Raw genomic sequence first — 18073 nt, forward strand, 5'->3', positions numbered from 1 at the left:
GGGGGGGGGAACAAAACAAAAGAAACCCTGTAACAAGAACAAAAAGTTCACAATATGCCAGAGTGAATTAAACCGTTTGTCAGACAGGACCCATTACGATTTACTCACTTTAATGGTGATAAAAGTGTAAACTTTGGATTCACAACATTTGGTTTTAAAAAACCCAGGCTATTACCACACAGCATTAAGGAAAAACCAAATTACCTTTTACAAGGTCCAAATTTATTCTTACAGTGATTGCTTCAGACAGCAGCTTTACTGTCTTGCTTTTCTAGCTGACTGCAAGGAAGGTGCCAGATTGATGCATTTATATGACACTGCTCAACGATGTTCTCTTGAAGCGGGAAGTTCCCCTTCCTTTGCATATAGGGCTGTGCGGTCCCCTCGGGCTCTGGAAGGGACCTGTGGTGTCCAAGGACGGGCTGGTTGGATGCACAGAGCAACGCAGGTAGTTCGAACTTGAGCAAGCAAACCCTCTGCTGCCCCTGCAAAGTGCCGTTGTGACTTCTTGTCTGGCCTTACCTTCTGGTGTCAGCTCTGTTGTTGCAACTTCGGGGGCTGGAGGTAACATCCTGCAACCTTCTTCAGCCATCCAGCCCCAGGGACTTCAGCTGGGCTTCCCGTATGTGTTCAAAAAATAAAAAAATAAATTTAAAAAAAAAAAATCACCTTTTTCAAACATTTACCAGGCCAGCACCATAGAGGTGACTGCATTTGCTCCTGGCTCCTGTTGCAGATTCCAGCAGAGTGCCAGGGAAGGCCCGTTGTGAGAAGCTGATGGGGTAGGAGCCTGACTAGGACTAATTTAGAACATAAAACTGTCCCTCATCCATACCTTTTTTGCATATTTCAAACAACCAGACCCATATTAGAAAAAGAGTGGGAAAAAAATAAAAAAGAAGTGATGTGAACCATGCATATCCTGACTGGAATTCAATTCATTTTCTCTGAATCTGGCTCCCATACCCTTTTTCATACAGATTTACATTCCTACAAGAGAATACATTCCTACCATACATTCTGTACATGTTACAATCCAGATGTTGTTAGCTTCACAATAAAATAAATATATTTACAGAAGAAAAAAAAAAGAATAAATAATTTATGAAAAACAAAAAAAAAATCACTTCAAATCCAAAGCCTTTTTATTCTGCTCCCATCTTGTCACTTCATTGCACATTAATGTCAATCTCCATCCCTGGTGTAGGTCTGGGAGACTTTCCACACGTGGCTGCTGTTAGGATGAGAGCAAAGGCCACGCTATAGACAGTAAGTGACCATGCAGGGAGAAAGCCACAGCTGAGCCCTTCCCTCCCTAGCCTGCCATGGTTACAGACCAGCCTTGCTAACCTTCTGCCTAGTCCCATCAGTCAGGTATGTTCATGTCCTAGGGGATTCGTGGAAAGGCTCTGCCATAGGACATGCACTTCAAGCACCAAGGATACACAGACACCATCTTCTGAGAGGTAAAGTGGATTTAGAGCTCCTCTCATGTTCTGCAGATACAAAAACTTCAACTAACCCCACTTAAACAACAGCACAGCTCTCCAAAAATGGCATTGATGTGAACTTTTGCCTAGCATATGGTATTTGTTTAAATGCATAAGTAATAAAAAAAAAGGCAGCTCCAACATACTGTAAATCATTTTTTAACCATGGTAAGGCAAGTGCTTACCAAGTTACCGTGTGAAACTGCTGCTGTTACCACATGCCTACAGGTTTGTGCAGACAGACACACAACCCTGGCATGGCTGAAGTTTTCCCAGTTACTCCAGTTACAAGAGGTGCAGAATCCAGCAGGGCTGTTTTCCTACAAGGGCCAAGGAGTGTGGCTGAGCACAGGCTAGTTGCTGCCAGGTGTAAGATGAAGCAGTCCCCCCCCCTCCTTCCCCACCCCTTCACTTCCGATGGTCCCTAAAGCTACACTTGGTCAATGGTTTTCTGTCTGAAGCAAGAATTTTTTTTTTTTTTGTAGTCTGTGTAAGGAAACAACTGCAAATCCATCAGCATCCTGCTGCTTCACTGAGTTTGGCTTAGAAAAAAGAAGAAAGCAAACCCACCCCCCCAGCCAGCTCCCCCCTTCTCCTCCAGCCCCATGTCTCACCCTGGCAGATGAATTAGGAGCCAAAAGCACATTTTGTAATTGTACATGACGCATTTCATTTCGATCAGGAGTTCCTTCATTGCAAAATGTATTTGCTTTTACACTGTGTCTGTGTGCATATCTATGTCACATCTATCTATCTATATACTAATAAATATATATGGCCTGTTTTAAAGTGCCAATTTATAAAAAGCTGCCTCCTTAAAGGGCAGACAAGACCCAATTTCATCCATGACAAGAAGGGAGCAGAATTGACTGAATATTGCCAAATGACGTAAAACATAATTTAAAATTTCTTAAATAAATATAAAAGTTATTCCTAAAGAAGCCATAGGCATGTCAACAATATAGGTTGTAACCAGCGCTCAACAGCTAAAGTACCATTGAAAAACTAAAATGCCATAGCAACTTCAGCAATAGGCATGATACATTGCAAACTTTTTTTTTTTTTTAAATTAAATGTACACCACAATGAACTGAAAAAATGCTATTGGTGCAGTAATGAGAAGACTTCTCCGGTGTTACAGGGAACGGGACCATGCATAGAAAGCTGTGTCTGTATATTCATTGTAAAACAGGTCTATAAAGTGTAAAGCAGGTAACACAGTTGATACAAGAAACCAACCCTATACGAGATGCCAAATGATGTAACACAACTGGCTCCAGTTTCAACAGCAATGGATATTAAAGCAAGTCCATCCAGTGCAGGTAAGAGATGAGCTTCACTGCAGTAATACTGAAGTTGCCTTTTTCAGCACTTAGCACAGTGAGGTGGGGAGAGGGAAGGAGAAATGCTCCAAGAAAGGGCGGGTGGATGCTGTCAACGCCAGTCTTCTGCCCGCTCCACACGTACGCCCATGGGTCAGGAAGACTGCCGCGAGAGGTTGGCTCTCGGTGGGCAACGGGCACGTTCCCCCTCAAAACCATTCCCAGGAACTTCGGGGTGAGGAAGTGCTGATCTGCTGCCGTGTTAAGGCGCTCCACGTCACACGGGATGGATGCCCCAGCAAGAGGACGCAGGCAGGCTTGGGGGCACGGGCCCGGCGCCAGGGCGGGGAGGCTGCAGCCGCGGTGGCACTCGGGACGTCTTCGGGTGAAGTTCCACAACTGTTTCCTGCCAACTGCTTCACATACATGTTGGAAAAGGACATGGCTCTAAGTTTCAGGAATCACAGTAGTGCGCAGTGGGTACAGCAGGGAGCAAACACTTGTGAAACTCATAGAGAAGCAGCTCCCAGCCCTTTCTTAAAGCACTTTTTTGTTTGCATTCAGGGAAACCGACTGCAGGCTTATTTGATCCAATTTTCTCTTTGCACCATACACATATAAAACAGTACAAGTGGTTCTTGTACATCTGAATTATGCAGGAACTATGTGAGCAAATCCTATCAAAATAGCTATTTTTTGTGTGTATAAACAGCATTTGTTTTTAGAAAAAACAATATCATAAACTGCAGAATCTGTACAAAAATATAAAATAAATTTGGGCAGCAGTTTCTAAACAGCCATGTAAATGCAACACTTAAAGAGGAGCAGGTTAATGCCTCCAAAAGGCTGAATTGCTAAGTCAACCTATACAGGGCTAAAATGGTATCGAGATTATCTAAATAATAAAATTTTTTACCTCTTGCAATAAAACTTATAGAAAAAATAGACAAATATGCACATGCAATTTACAGCTTTCCCCAACATAATCCTTGTGCTTAGCTTTTACAATTTTTTTTTCTTTTTTTTTTTTTCTTTTTTTGTAATAACATAACATTGTCTACAATACATATTCTTTCCTATACCAGGATATTCGGTCTTCCTTGAGGAACCACTTTAAAAAAAATACATTAGAAGTGGTCATACATGGATGAAGGCACTCCAACTCTGCTTGAAGCAAAAACTAGTGTGATCCTTTTCTTTTCAAAAAAGGCAAGCAAGGACGCATGCACAGTACTGTGAATCGCGGGTGGGAGGGACTATGGAAATACTACCAAGTGTATATACTGGTACTTAAAATTAAAAAACAAAAAGTTGCTATATTCCTATATTTTAAGACCCAACAAGCACCTCCATGATGTGATCCAGTTCTGTGAGGTCCATTTTGAAAGGCTGATTTGGAGTTACTGGTTGACTGCTGTATGGAGCGAGAGTTTTTAGGAGCTCATCTGCTGAGACAGGAGCCATTTTTGAGGCAGCCCCTGTGGCAGACGTGCAGGGGTCAAAATCATACATGGACGTATCAATGTCAGCGAACAGAATATCATCCAGGGTCAAGTCTGTGAGGAAACCTGTGGAAGTTGTTATCTCAAAGTTGCCAGGCAGCGAGTCCATGAGTTTCGATTCGGCCGTTCTGCTCTCTGGGAGGCCCTCGGGCTTTTGAACGTTGGACTCGCTGGGTTGGTCTTTAGAGTCATCGGCTGCTGTTTCGGCTGCTACTGCCTCTGCGGAGGTAGGTGCTGGACAAAGCTCCTCGATTTCGTCCAAGGCTGAAGAGAAGCTGTCCTTTACTGGTTGGAGAGCAGGAGGTGGTGGTTTTGTCGGACCATCGTGCTGGACAGTCGGGGAAGTGCAAAAAGTGTCGTCCTCGAGCAAAGAGGCTGGGGTGAGGCAAGACTCCAGGGGCGTAGTGCTTACAAAGTCAGTGGGGAGAAGGGGCTGGGAGGCAAGATGGCTGAATGCCGGCTGGGCCTCACGGAAGTTGTCGCTGAGAGGGTCGGCGGGCTGCGAAGCAGTCACAAACACGGGCCTCAAGCTGCCTTCTTGTTTGAGTTCTTCCTGGATTCGCCTCAACATGTTGTTAATTAAAACTGTCTTTTGCAAGCTTGGCTCGGTTAATGGCCTGTGGTTATAAAGTTTCATAAGGGAAATGTTGAAGATAGTCTGACGCTGTAAGGTGTAAGACACCTTAGAGGGACCATCAGTAGGAGACACCACTTTGCCTTCCAACCCATCTTCATGCTCGTCAAACTTCCGCTTTCCTCCTTTCCCCAACATATATCTGAAAGGAAAGAGAAGAGACCGATGAAGCCAGCAAGCCTGAAGCCTGTTCTTCCTGCCTGAATCACTACCCCTGTCCACCTACTCCCTTGCACACATGGTGTGGACAGATTGTCTGCTCTGTCCCCTCCTCGCTTACCCCTAACAGTCACAAGTGGAAATCTGTCCACGTAAATAACTCACTCCTGGCCCACAGCAGCATGATGAGGAAGCAGAACCTGCCTTAACACAGTGCTCTGGTCCACCGTGTTTAAGCACGGCTACGCTGGTAAATTCCAAGGAGGAATTCAAACAGCATCTATAAAACTCAAGCCCTTGCGCACTTGGCACCAAATTTCACTCTTGCATATGTTAAGCATATGGTCCCCAAATATCTGTACATAGGTGCACAAGATACTATATTGAATGTTCCTTTAAATTTCCTGACTGATGCAGTACTATGCCTGGGAATACAAACGTAATACACCGAGGTTCTTAAAATGAATTTCCCTTTTTATTCAAAAGTGTGTTCACAGGGGGAAGAGGAGTGAGGCTCAAGCAACTGTATACTGAGAGAAACCTTCCCAGTGAAGTCGGGAGATTCAACCTTTTAGCACACTAGGATATATGCAGATCTGACCTTGTGGGTTTACTTAACTGATCACATAAGGACTAATCTACTAGAGCAGGAAATGCAGTTATTACACTCAGAATTCGATAAATTACAGGTGAAGATGATCCGTCAGGTCTTTTAGTCTAATCTCCAAGACCATTCTCTGCACTACACTCTGCTGCTGCAACCAGGGCCTTCAATCCTGACAGTGCCTGGGTCCCAGTTTGAGGACAGGGGCATCTGCCTTGGAAAGCTTCAGAGGCATTTGGTGTCTCCTGAAGCTTTGAGCACCCCCCTCCAGGAACCGGGCCCCTAGGGAGCATCCCTAGTCGCACGCTCTGAATCCATGTGGAAACGCAGGCCCTGCCTGCACCTTGCCTGGAGGGGGATGCGCTGCATCCCCACCTGCACATGAAGCAAGGGCAGCTCTGACATAGGGCTGGGGCGGGCTGGGCTCTCACCCCCTGCTCTTCTGGGTACGGGAAGCCTTTTCACACAGTGGTGTTTGAAATCCTTTCCTCAGCTTCTGCCTGGCTAAGGCGATGCCAGCAGCCTTTGCTTCCTCCGGTAAGACTCAGGAGCATGCTAGCCACAGACAGAATAGCTTTTGCACCAGAGTAAGGATGCATTGCTCCAGATGGACCATTTGTCTTCACTTCTCCCCCATCAAAGCGTGTCCCTCGCTCAGGACTACATCCATGTCAGGTTTCATTTGAGATGCCATAAGGCTTTCTAAAGAACACAAATCAGCACAAATGCACGTGCTTTTGTCCTGGTTAGATGGCAGATTTTGAAGAAGGAATCAAAGGGAATTTTACCAAACTTGCCCCACATCATAAATCATTTCTGAGCTAAGAGTAAGTAGGGCAGTTCAATCCCTGGTGCTGTCTCTTCCAGGATGTTTCAGAGCGCCTGGAAATGCTCCTCTACACAGCACAGTCCCAGTCTCATTTTCTCACTGTTATTTTTTTGACATGAAGATCCCCCCAAACGCAAAGGAATGAAGGAACCACTGTTCTGTGACAGAGGCACAACCTAACGTTACGCATCTGAACGGGGAGGGCTTTAGGGCTTCTGCCCCACACCACCACCCATCTTCAGTGAGTAGCCAAGGTTTGGTTTGTTGAAATATCCACAATTACTTGGGTGAAACAGCACAGTCCCTGTGACAGACACTTCTTTCAGTGCTTGTGAGGTGGCAGGTTCCCTCTGACTCTCTCCCCCACTACCTGCATGGACCCAGTTTCCAGACAAGCTGTTTTATACCACATCTAAATCAAAACTAGACGGAGCAGAGGCCGTTACTCCACTTCGCTTGCCTGTCCCATGGGCTGCATCAAATCAGCTGAGGAAAAGTCCTGCGGAGACAGGGGTAGGATCACAGGCATTGCAGAGCAGCACCCTGCACTTGGCCTGCTTCCACGTCTTAGGGCAAACATTTGGCTTTCCTCTCTCATTTTCCCAGGTAGAGTGGTGAGGTCCTGGAGCGCTAACCCAGTTGCCCTTTTAATAGGATCACAGACAGCCCCCTGTTCATCCCTGCATCCCTCCCCCCATTTAACAAAACGCTAATAAAATGGCATGAAGATTTATGCCTCATTTAAAAAAAAAAAAAAAGTGGAAGATGCTTTCCAGCCCCAGCTACCCAGAGAGAAGTTGCAACAGGCATATAAATAGATTTTTAACCCCAAATCTGACTCCTCTCATACGAACTTTATTATGCAACTAATCGCCTAGCTATCGTCTAGGAGACAAAACTTGCCTTCTTTATTTGAGTACAATTCCCAGTTCTCCCAACAGGATCCACGCCTGCAAAATGACTGCACCAGGCAGGTCTAACACCAATTCGATCGTCATACACTGGTTCCGCAGTAGCTAAGGACTCGCTAACATCCCCAAGAACGTCTGACAAACATTTAAAAGCAAAGAGCCCTGGCGAAGCGGGAGAGGGGCAAAAGAAGTCAGGGTTTCAATGCAAAAAGAAAGAGCTTCAGAAAGCATTTGCTGGACGTTAAATCCAAAATCAGATTGGGTGAAGTGAGCCTCTTCTGGTTAAAAATAAGTCCCAAATCCAGATCATTTTCTAGCATATTATGCAATTAAAAAAAGAAAGGCAGGGGGGAGGGAGCAAGCTGAGCAGAACTGAGGAACGGGTAGGCTGCCATCCAAGCTCCTTGGCCAGCTACCAGCGATCCCCGCGCCTGGAATCTCGGGTGAACAAAACCTCTGAAATTTAGCACTACTGCCGAAGTCTGTTTTTTCTCTGCCTCCTAGTGTCACTTCCATGGACTACTCCAGGGTCTGAGGTGTGAGGGGGGGTTTGCTGTTCAAATGTTCACGACAGACATGCTTCCTTCCGCTTGGGACAGACAGAGCAAGAAAGGGAGGACTGGGCTAGCAAGAATCAAAACCCCTGCCCAAGTCCAGCACGTTTTCAAAGCAGCGATGGGTTAGGAGGAGAACAAGCAGCTTTCCATCCCTTCCTATTATCTCCTCCCCCTGAAAAAAGACAGACTCTGTCCTAAAGACATACCAATGCTCCTTCTGCAACACTCTATTTAAAGGAGAAATTTTAAAATGGCTCGGGGACTAGGAGAGTTTTGAAGTTTGTCAGGCTCTGTGAGGAATGTATAAAAATATTCACTGCACAAAGCAAACCTTTTTCCCCATGGTAAAGAACACAGACCATTTGGGTGGCCACGCTCCATTCCTTGAGCTCAATCATTAATTATTATTGTCAGGGGATGTGGGCAGGCATTTCGAATGAACCCAATTGAGTCCATTTGCATCCAAGATTGAGGTGCTGGTAGTTAAGATATTTTTTAAGCTGATTAGTAAGAGCTATGGGATGATCACTAGTAAACAGAACAATAACTTCGCTACGTCATTTTCCAGGAAGCTTAGAAATGATTCAAGGTTTCCTGTATGTATGACTGTCAAGCTTTCACATCTCACTCGATCTTCGTGTAGCTTGGTTCAGAGCTTGTCCTTTTAAAAGATAAAATAGATCAGGCAACTCCCAATTTCACCTACTAGCTTTTCAGTGCAGCTTTCACTTTCCTTTTCCCCAGAAATGCTCTCTGAAGCAAGTTTAACTATTAAATCAGCAAAGCAGGGTGCCAGCCTAAGCAAGGAGGTTTTATTTCCCAAAATAGGGGACTCAAATGAGCACCTCTAGACTCTCAGCTTTATAGAGTTTTATTTTATCCCTTTCTCCTCTGGCATGCAAATGGGAATTGTAAAAACATTTTCCTCTAGTTTCCATAAATCGCTTTATTCATTCTAACCAAAGCAAGGAAGCGGTATCTTTTTAGACCAACTGATAGAGTTGGTAAAAACAGACGGGCTTCAGGTTTGCAAGCCTTTCTCTCGATCTCCAAAAAGGAATTTTATAGTTTCTGACCACCACATCTTAAGAAAACGTTGCCTGTTTGTTCTTTACTGTTCAAACCATCTCTTCCCTCCTTCAACCAACAGTTTCATACCTACGTTAAAGAGATCCATTTTGTACGTCTTAAGATACTGAACAATATTAGAAAAAAAAAAAAAGCAAGCTGTACAATGCCAACATTTTATCTGGTTCAGTTCTGTTAATCTCAAAAACTTTGCTCCTAGCCCTTCCAGCCAAAGCTCCTGCTGGGAAAATGAAAATGCCAAACTTACAGATTGGGTTGGCCAAAGATCAGTACAAAATGAGATATACTCGCACTCTCCCAAGTGTCAGAAGACAGAATTGGCCTACCAAGTCATATAGCCGTAATGGGGACAGCCAGACAACAGCAACCCACCAAAACTCAAGACTGGACAGGCAGCAACAAAGGGTCATGTCCATGGAGGGTCTTTTGTGTATCTATTTTGGCTGAGCAGCAATCCCAGCCAGATGTATTTCTGCTGCATTTCTGTGTGTCTGCCAGCAAACATCATTCGGGGGCCAAGCATTAAGAGTTGAGATGGGACGTCGCTTTGTTTTTGTTTTAATAAAGGGTGTTGCAGGATTTTGCTATGCAAGTTAGTTTTCAATGTTACTTAGGTATGTGGAACCAGAAAGCTGAAAAAAGGCAATGGAAAAACTGCATTTATGTGAGGATTGGGGCGCGGGGAGTTACTTGGAGATCTTCCCCAATATTATCCACCAGTTGGCTCCAGCTCTGGAAGACCCAGACCCAAAAGCTGCACCATTGTTGCTGAGAAAGATTCAACTTGCTTTTTTGCCCATTTAGGGCGATTGCACGCGCCTCAGAGCCAGAGAAATCCCAGCATTGTTTGGGACTTGGCTTTTCTTAATTGAAAAACAAAAGTAATATATTTTTTTTTCATTTGCATGTCATTTAGCTTCCTTTTATTGGCTCTGCATGCTCTTCAGACAGAGCTGGAAAAAATTGCAGTTGGGGCTCAGCAGAAGAGATAATCAGCCTGGAGCGGGTGGTTCTCTGGAGTCAACCATCATCAATTAAATACAGAAAAGCTTGTGTAATGCCTGACTATGTCTCTGACCCCACTTAGGGACGAATCCTTCGCTCTCCAGAGGACAGAGCTATGCGCACATCGTGAGAGAAGTATTGTATTTATCGATTGTACTTAGGACATTATACCTTGTCACTGCTGGACTATTTCTAAAGTCTTTAATAATTGGGAGTTTGGCACAGAGAAGCTCTGGATATATAAAAATGGAGAGGAATAAGTGATTTGGTTATCTCACCAATAAAAAAAATACCCTTTAATGTTAATTCTCAAAGGCTTTTAACAGTTTAGTTTAAAACATCTCCCAAGACTGAGGGCTTTTCTTGGAAAACAATTCCACAACCTACTAGTCTCTCCCCACTCATCAAGGCAGACAGGAAGGGAAAAAAAGAAAGAGGAATCGAACACCAAGAGGGATGGCGGAAAGAGATCTTTAAGAAGTTACATTTCCACTAACATATTTACCCACCATTTCAGTTGGTCTAGGGGACAAACAGCTTAACACAGCGAGGTTCACTTTTAGAACAAATGTCACGTTGCTCAAAACGGTAAAAGCATCAAACCCCAGAGTCCACAGGCAACCATTCCTCCCCACGCAGCCAAAAGCCAAAGGAGAGATGTGAACAGCAAGGGCCCATGCAAAAAGTGGAGTTTAAAGCAGGACCAGTTACTTTCTGAAGTCTTGGGTAATTAAAACTTGGGGGGGGGGAGGGGAACAGGACACCACAAAGAAAAAGGCAACTTGGGGGAATTAAAATAAAACACTACACACACACACACACACGTGCGCGCAGAAAAAAAAAAAGCCACAAAAGCCCCTGATAAAAGCCCCCGATAAAAGCCCCCCAAACTGTAAAGAGAGTAATGAATTTGCACATTTCATTCCCAAAACAAAGTTTCCAAACCTCAGGTGTAAATGAACCTCACCAGGGCTTCTCGGAGTCTCTATCCAGTAAATTACGCAAGGACTTTCTGTGTCACTTCTGGCACATGAAATATTATTTTCCTCTCCTCCATCCCTCACTCCTCATCCTTGAGGGTTCCATTGGCTGTACCCTGGCCCAACGGTAGTCAATGAGTGTTTTGTTACTGACTTCAGCAGGATCAGGATTTGGCATAGATAGCTGCAGGACCAAAATAAAAAGGCCTTTTGTGCCAACTGGGTTCAACTGGCAAGAGGAGGGCTAGATCCTCTGAGCTAGCAGAGGCAGGCTGGGCTGCCACAAGGCATTTCAGTGCTGCTGGATCCAGCCTGAGGGACCACCTGAACTTGTAACCAATCCCCATGACTTCAAAGCATCTGTCCCCTAGAGCTAGGGAGGCAAACAGATAAACCTCTCTCTTCCTGTCCCTGTTTCCACATCCCCAAGGCCATGGCAGAGAGAGGGAGAGCGGCCCTGTCTTGGGAAGACGCCGTTGGGGCAGGACCATGGGCTCACCCATTGCAGAATGATGCTCCTTGGCCTGCAGGATCCTGGCAAAGCAGAGCAAACCTGCCCTGGCAGCTGAGAGCCAGCCTGCCCTCCAAGAGCACAGGCATCCTCCTCTCATACAAAGTTGGAACGGAAGAGAAACAGTGGAAGGGACTGCCAGTATAAATCTGGCACCCTCTCCCAGCCTCGCTAAAAACAAGGGAGAAAGCTGAACAGCCCAGGTGTTGAAGTTTAACTCCAGGACTGGAGCAAATAAGCAACATGGACTTTCAGAGGCAACAGCCACCGTGTGATGAAAATCACCCCTCCTTGAAGATTTCATCTGTTGACACCGGGGTCTTTAAATCCTGGCACAGCAGCATCCCCAGGAGCTAGTACAGCATGTACCATGCAGTAACGCACGGCTACGTTCAATATGCTGCAGCTGGCTCGCAATTTGTACACTGACTGGTGGTGTGGGTTTTGTTTTGGTTTTTTTTTTTTTTTTTTTTTTTTGGGGGGGGGGGTTGGGTTTTTTTGCAAGGCTGCTTCTCAGGATCTGATGCAGATTTTACTTGTTCGAGTGTAATGCGTCCATGTTGCCTAGCTAGAGAGGACTCCTGACAACCACTGCCTCGTAAGAATTGGGTGTCATGTCACATGTGAGTTAGAAAACAAAACCCCCAACCCTAGACAAGAGGTACACAGGGAACGGAACTGTGATGGGGTTTCTGTCCTCTCCAGACCCAGTGCTCAGACATTCCCCATTTACAAGGTTTGTTTTCCCCGACACTTACATTTTACATTTATTCTGGCTGCATTTTTTTTTTTTTTTTTAAACTGAGTGAGGTTTAATAAGCACTTACAAAACTCTCCTTTAGAGCTGTATCAAAAAATTGGCCTCCTGGGTAGCTCTGTGCTTCCAGAGAGTACAGGGAATTGTTTTTATGTTTGCAAGCCTTCACTGTAGGGCTGTCGGTGCCAGCAGTAACTGTAAGTGGCAGGTATTTCTCACGTATATTTTATAGGGACCCAACTCTTCCCGTCTCCTGTGGTGGACGGGTGAACCTCGGCTCTTCCAGAAGAAGCAGAGGCAAGCAAAGCTGCTCAGCACCCCACTCCTGCATTTAGCAAGAAAAGCAGCTTCCCTCTGCCTTAAGAAACACAGACTTAGCCCCCCACTTTAGGAACCCATGAGTGAAGATTGGGGGAGAGCAGTTAGCAAGCTGAGTGACAGGGATCTTTTCCAGTCTCAGGTTAAAATCAAAATAAGAAGGGAAAGTATAGTGGGTGACTTTCAGAGGCTAATCTAAGCAGGAATTAGTTAGGGACTGTGCAAGGAAACCTCCTGGCAAACAGGAGACAAGACACCAGAGGAAGCTCAAACTCTCATTTGAGGAGCATCTGAAGTCATGCAGCTCTCGTGGGGACTGGCTTTGGTACTCGGAGCCTGGAGTTCCCAGGCCCCCCGAAGGAGTGTCCATGTTAATCAGAAGGTAAGGTGAAGCCTTCCCTAGCAAATAAGCAATGCAATTATAAAGCCAGTCAATAGTGTAACACCAGCCAACGTGTTCCAGCGATATTTTGAAACTGTAATCTGATCCTACTGTTTCCATCCTCGTGCCTTGCCTGCTCTCCCTTGTTGCATACTGTACTATTTGAGGCCCAGAGGGCAAAGCAAGCTCTTGCTGTTTGTTAATGATCAGAAACTGCGTTTCAAGTGAGAGCTCTACGTGTGCCGCCCACACTACTTTCTTGATAGTTTCTTAAACTTGCAGCCCGCTGAAGCCCTGCTAGAAGGCTCTCTGAAAAACAAAAGCAAGCAAAACAACCAAAAACACAACTACAAACTCCACTTCTGCCTTCAGTTTCCAGCTCCTTTTTACCATGCTAAAAAAAGGCAAAGCCGCAGTCTAAGGCAATCTCCGACTCTGTAGTGTGTTAAGTCTTGCAGGAAACATATGCTTCTATTAAATTGGAAACAGTTTCTAATGCTGTCAGTTTGCTAAGTGTAACATGTTCCCTTGGAAGAAGTGGAGCAGTTTTAATGTTTTTGACTAACTGCACACACCAAACAGAGTATGTCTGATAAAGCTGGAATGGGCTCCAATAAATATAGCTTAGAATAAATTACTGGCTCATTAAGTAATTGTTTGGGAAAAGGAGGGCAGGTTTTCTAGATTATAGCCATGTTATTAAGGGTATTTATAATATTAGGAATTCTATCAGGGTAGCAGAATGTAATGCAAGTTTAAATCAGACGAGCACTTGTTAGCTTGTTAAACCATTAAAGACTACCCCGGCGGCATTAGAAGGTGAACAAGACTGCACAGGTTCTGTGCGTGGAAAGCTAGCTAGGCGTATTTCAAACCAGCTGCGAGGCTGAAGTCAAGAGCAACAGCTCTGAGCAACTCTGACAACTTATTTTCAGTACAAAGCAAGAGGGGAGATATAGCTTTGTAACATACTGGGGCCAGAAAACATTTATTCAAAATAGGTTTTATTCATGTACAGGAAGGCAGTTGTCTTTACTGGAAAAAAGAACAGGTTTGGATTGCCCAGAAGTAATTTCTATTTCAAAGGTCTCACACACCCAAAATGTCAATTCTCACATGTCCTGCTTCAGACAGGACTTCCCACCAGCATCCTTACAACAGCACCCAGCAGATGCAAACAAGACCCCAGCCTGCCCTTTTTTGGTCTTGTCCTTCACTGGAAGTTTTATGAAACAAGCTTTCTGCGATTGCTAATGCCACCTCAGCTGTTCACAGGCCTGGCGCAGACACAGCCCCGCTGACCACCAACCCCAGCACAACCTGCTTTGAGCCAGACCAGGGTGGAGGATTCCTCCCTTCCCACTACCAGGAGCTGTTTTGTTAGGGTTAGTCACTGGGGGGGGAAGAGAGATTTTTAGCAAGATGGCAAAGCTGTCCTCTCCTCAGGTCACCTCCGTGTTGAATCCTCTTTACATCCAGGATGGCTGCATGCACCATCTACTCACAAGAGCACCCGTGCCACCACACAGGAGCCTCCTCACTGGGGATCAGCTTGGCTGAGACTCTGCTTCAAAGAGCCACCCAAAAGAGCTGGGCCAAGGTTATTCTGAAATTTGGGTCTCCACGTGGCAGCGTTAAGGAAGCAACCAGGCCTGCCAAGCATGAATCAAATTACACTGTGCTGTGTACATAGGGGCTGAGCAACTCTGCTGCCAATATCAAAAGCGCAAGGACTAGGAACTGCATTACACACCTGGGCATCAGTAGCAGGAAATCAGAGCTGCAGTAAATAAAACCAGGCACAGCGCTAGGCCAGCTCCTCGGTCTTTACTACGTGATTAGCTGATTATTCAGCAGACTCTGCTTGTTGTTACCCGAAAAATATTCAAGGGCTTCTACGCACAAGGCTCCTCGGGATCAGCCAAGAAGCTACCCCTGCTCCACATCATGGTTTCTTTTCACAAGTCCAGCACTCCACTCCGCTTTGCCTGGAAGCGGGTGACGTTGGTCCCGCGAGGAGGACCACAGCACGATGAAATCTCCCTGCCAGCAGGCAAGGAGCCACACCAGAGCCAGTGCACACAGCTCTGCACTGGGAGAACCAGGGCCATAATCTCTTCAAGCGGTGGAGCTGCAGCAATTAAGATGGCTGTGTACCACTTCAGGACCCAATTCAGCCAAGGGCTGACTGCCTTCCATTTCTTCCCACTACAGAGCCAGCAGGCATCGGCACAGCAAAAGCACTGGCTAAGAAGAGGCACCTTACTTGTAAATTAAATTCAAAACAATCTGAAAGAGCTAGCACGGCCACCAGAAAGTGATACAGGCTAGCAAACACACACTCCCTTTTCACTGCTAAAATTACAGCCTGTAATGACAAGATGCTACTGGTCAGACTCTAAGGGAGAATGATGAAATAGCAAGACCAGCTATACATCCCTCCTCCCCTGCAATGTCGCTCTGAACAATAGATTACGGCAACGTTGTGTTATATTGTACAAGACATCTCCATTGGCACACGCATGTCATGGTCTGGCCGATATTTTTAGCATATGTAGGGACTGAGTATTGTAGACCAGTCTTCATTGGATGTGTGTAATTCCTACAAAGGTTAATGAGAATTGTGTGTGCATCCAAGAGAGACGAGACCCCTTTGTGTATAATAAGAGAGAGTTTCTCGCATATGTATAATTACTTGGATTGAATCCTTGCTTTCAAGTGTATCATAGCATCTTTTCCCCAAAGATACCTTGTTTTTCCCCCTTGTCATAAACCCTTAATAAACACATGGGGGAAAAAATACCCACATTACTGTGGAAAGAACTGAATGGTTTGCCAAAAAGTAGGTTATTACTCTGAAAACAGTGTTGAATAAATTATCACAGTCAAACTGAAAAGCAGTGAATGGCAGGGGGGAAGAAGAGGAGAGAAAAAAAAACACCTCTAAAGAAATGTATACTGCAAAATGCAACATACATCCCAGCAATGACAAGTCATCAAGGCCTGCAGATTTTATTTACTTACCAGTTTCTCACTACTGAAAGTTAAAAGAGGATAAAAGAAAGGTGTTTCCCTGGCATTTTTTAAAGCAGCTATATGGCATACGGCATTCAACATTTTTGCTTAAATGAAATGAACACAGCCCTGCAAACAAGTATATTCTGTGAAAATGCACCCACTCACCCCCAAGTTTCTCCTAAAGAGGTGGAAAAGCTGTTGGACATTTCTCCACGACCAGTGGAAAAAAAGAAAAAGAAAAAAGAAATAAGGTAGTTAAAGTTTGACATGAAAGTTTGCTAAGACAGTGTTAAGTGATGTTAGACAAGATGATAACTGTTGGCCTTTCAGTCCAGTGTACTAAAGCTCCTGCATTTGTTGAAATACAGCATGTGTTTTCACGTCCAACGAAGGAGCCTTCTGAAAACTGATAAAGGGAACTTTGGCCAGCCTTGAACTATTCTCAACCTGCAACAGCTACGAGTTAGAGACAAAAGAGATCCCATTTTTCATGGCGCTTGCTTGATTTCACAATAAAAACTACTACACCAAAGCGATACCCTTTAAAACAGCCACCATGGGATCCACGTAACTTTTACGTGTAGGAATTTAAACATTCTCAAATAAATCATTTAAACTTATATGGGGACACTCTTTTAATAGCATATTTTAACAACATGTGTATTAAACCTGTGTTTCGAAGCAGGCTTAGTACAGGTCAATTAACATGGAACAAACAAACTTAACCACAAACTAAGTCTTTGGAAATTGGGAGTAGAAAATATAGAAGGAGAAGAGATCAGGAAACTGAAACTAAATGTCCTAAACTTCATTTCATATTCAGTCAGGCACAACTCATTCAATTCACCCAAGACAGTATTACACTGATTTTACCCACAATTAAAAAAACTCCGCATCAGACCACATATATATCACGTATGTTCCACCACCAGCGAGGAGAGGCACAGCAGCAACAGGAAGCTTTACACTGTATGTTACACACAGAAAATATTCTCTCTCTTCTATTCATTAGCAAGTTATTTCTGGAACACTTTAGATAGGGGAGGAAAGGGGAAGGGTTGTTTAGAAGAGCTAATTTTGCCAAACAGATGGAGTAGGAGGGTAAGGGAGACTGTGAGCTAGATCACGGGAGGGTAACCTAAGCAGGTTATTGTACCCCTGGGACAGCCAGCATGAAAGTAGTCCTGGTCAAAATCCCTTCGACCACAGCACAGACTAATAAAGTGTAAGTCCCTCCTCCTACACAGGACTGGCAAAGGCACAAGAACCGACTGGCAACAAACCATACTATATGAAAAATGCTTAAATAGAGTTGCTTCTCTCTCACATGCACACACATACACATGCACAGAATGATAAGAAAGCAAAATGTTACCACTGTTTAAAAAAGCAATGTGGTTTGTGCATGAACGCCAGTCTCCTATCTTGATGAAAAGCATATTTTAAAAATATGCAAATGATATGCATGCACGTGTACGTGTATCTATTAAAAGCCTCTTCCAAGGGTGAAAGAGTGCCTGTAAAAACACATGAAAAGTAAAGAGTTCGTGGAGGCACCGGAAGATGATGATGTATTTCTGAATTAGGTTTTAAAACTTCATTTTGCAGCTACCTGAAGTTAAGACAAAGCTGCCTTTAGGCATCTCAAACTAGTCAGACCTGCTGTAGCAGTTGCACTGTCTGCTTCAAATATGCCCTCCACGCTCCTTTCAACCTCCACCCCAACATATATCCGCATAGTTTACCTCCAGTCATGGGTGGTTCTTTCTATAGTGCAGTTCACTCAACCTTATTGCCTGCCTGGCACGACAGGAGTTTTTAAGAGACTAATGTTACAGCCTACTATAAGAAACTGTAAGAAAACAGCCGATAATTGTCACGTTTCCATTAAAGGTGAGCGTGGCTCAAACAGCACAAGGGTTTCCTGGAGGGATTGAAAATCTGGGATGAAGAAAACAGTTCTACTCATTACAGATCATCCGAGCAAATTTTAGGGCAAGTTTAG

The 18073-nt window shown here is 44.6% G+C and overlaps 1 protein-coding gene across 8 annotated transcripts in view; it reads right to left on the bottom strand.

The window, feature by feature from the left end:
- Nucleotides 1–920: 920 nt before the first annotated feature.
- The window catches only part of SERTAD2 (SERTA domain containing 2), an 84285-nt gene continuing 67132 nt past the window's right edge, over nt 921–18073 (bottom strand). For 6 of the 8 annotated variants that reach the window (XM_072857355.1, XM_072857353.1, XM_072857356.1 and 3 more), the window contains 2 exons: nt 4160–5090; nt 921–3228 (listed from right to left, as the gene is read on the bottom strand). In XM_072857355.1, the coding sequence (XP_072713456.1) occupies nt 3022–3228; nt 4160–5086 (1134 nt within the window). In that variant the 5' untranslated portion in view covers nt 5087–5090 and the 3' untranslated portion in view covers nt 921–3021. Of the gene's footprint in view, nt 5091–18073 lie in introns of all 8 variants that reach the window. The other 2 variants (XM_072857359.1, XM_072857360.1) reach the window with 1 other exon arrangement.

This window comes from Ciconia boyciana, chromosome 3 (genome assembly GCF_034638445.1).
Source record: "Ciconia boyciana chromosome 3, ASM3463844v1, whole genome shotgun sequence".
Lineage (NCBI taxonomy): Eukaryota > Metazoa > Chordata > Aves > Ciconiiformes > Ciconiidae > Ciconia > Ciconia boyciana.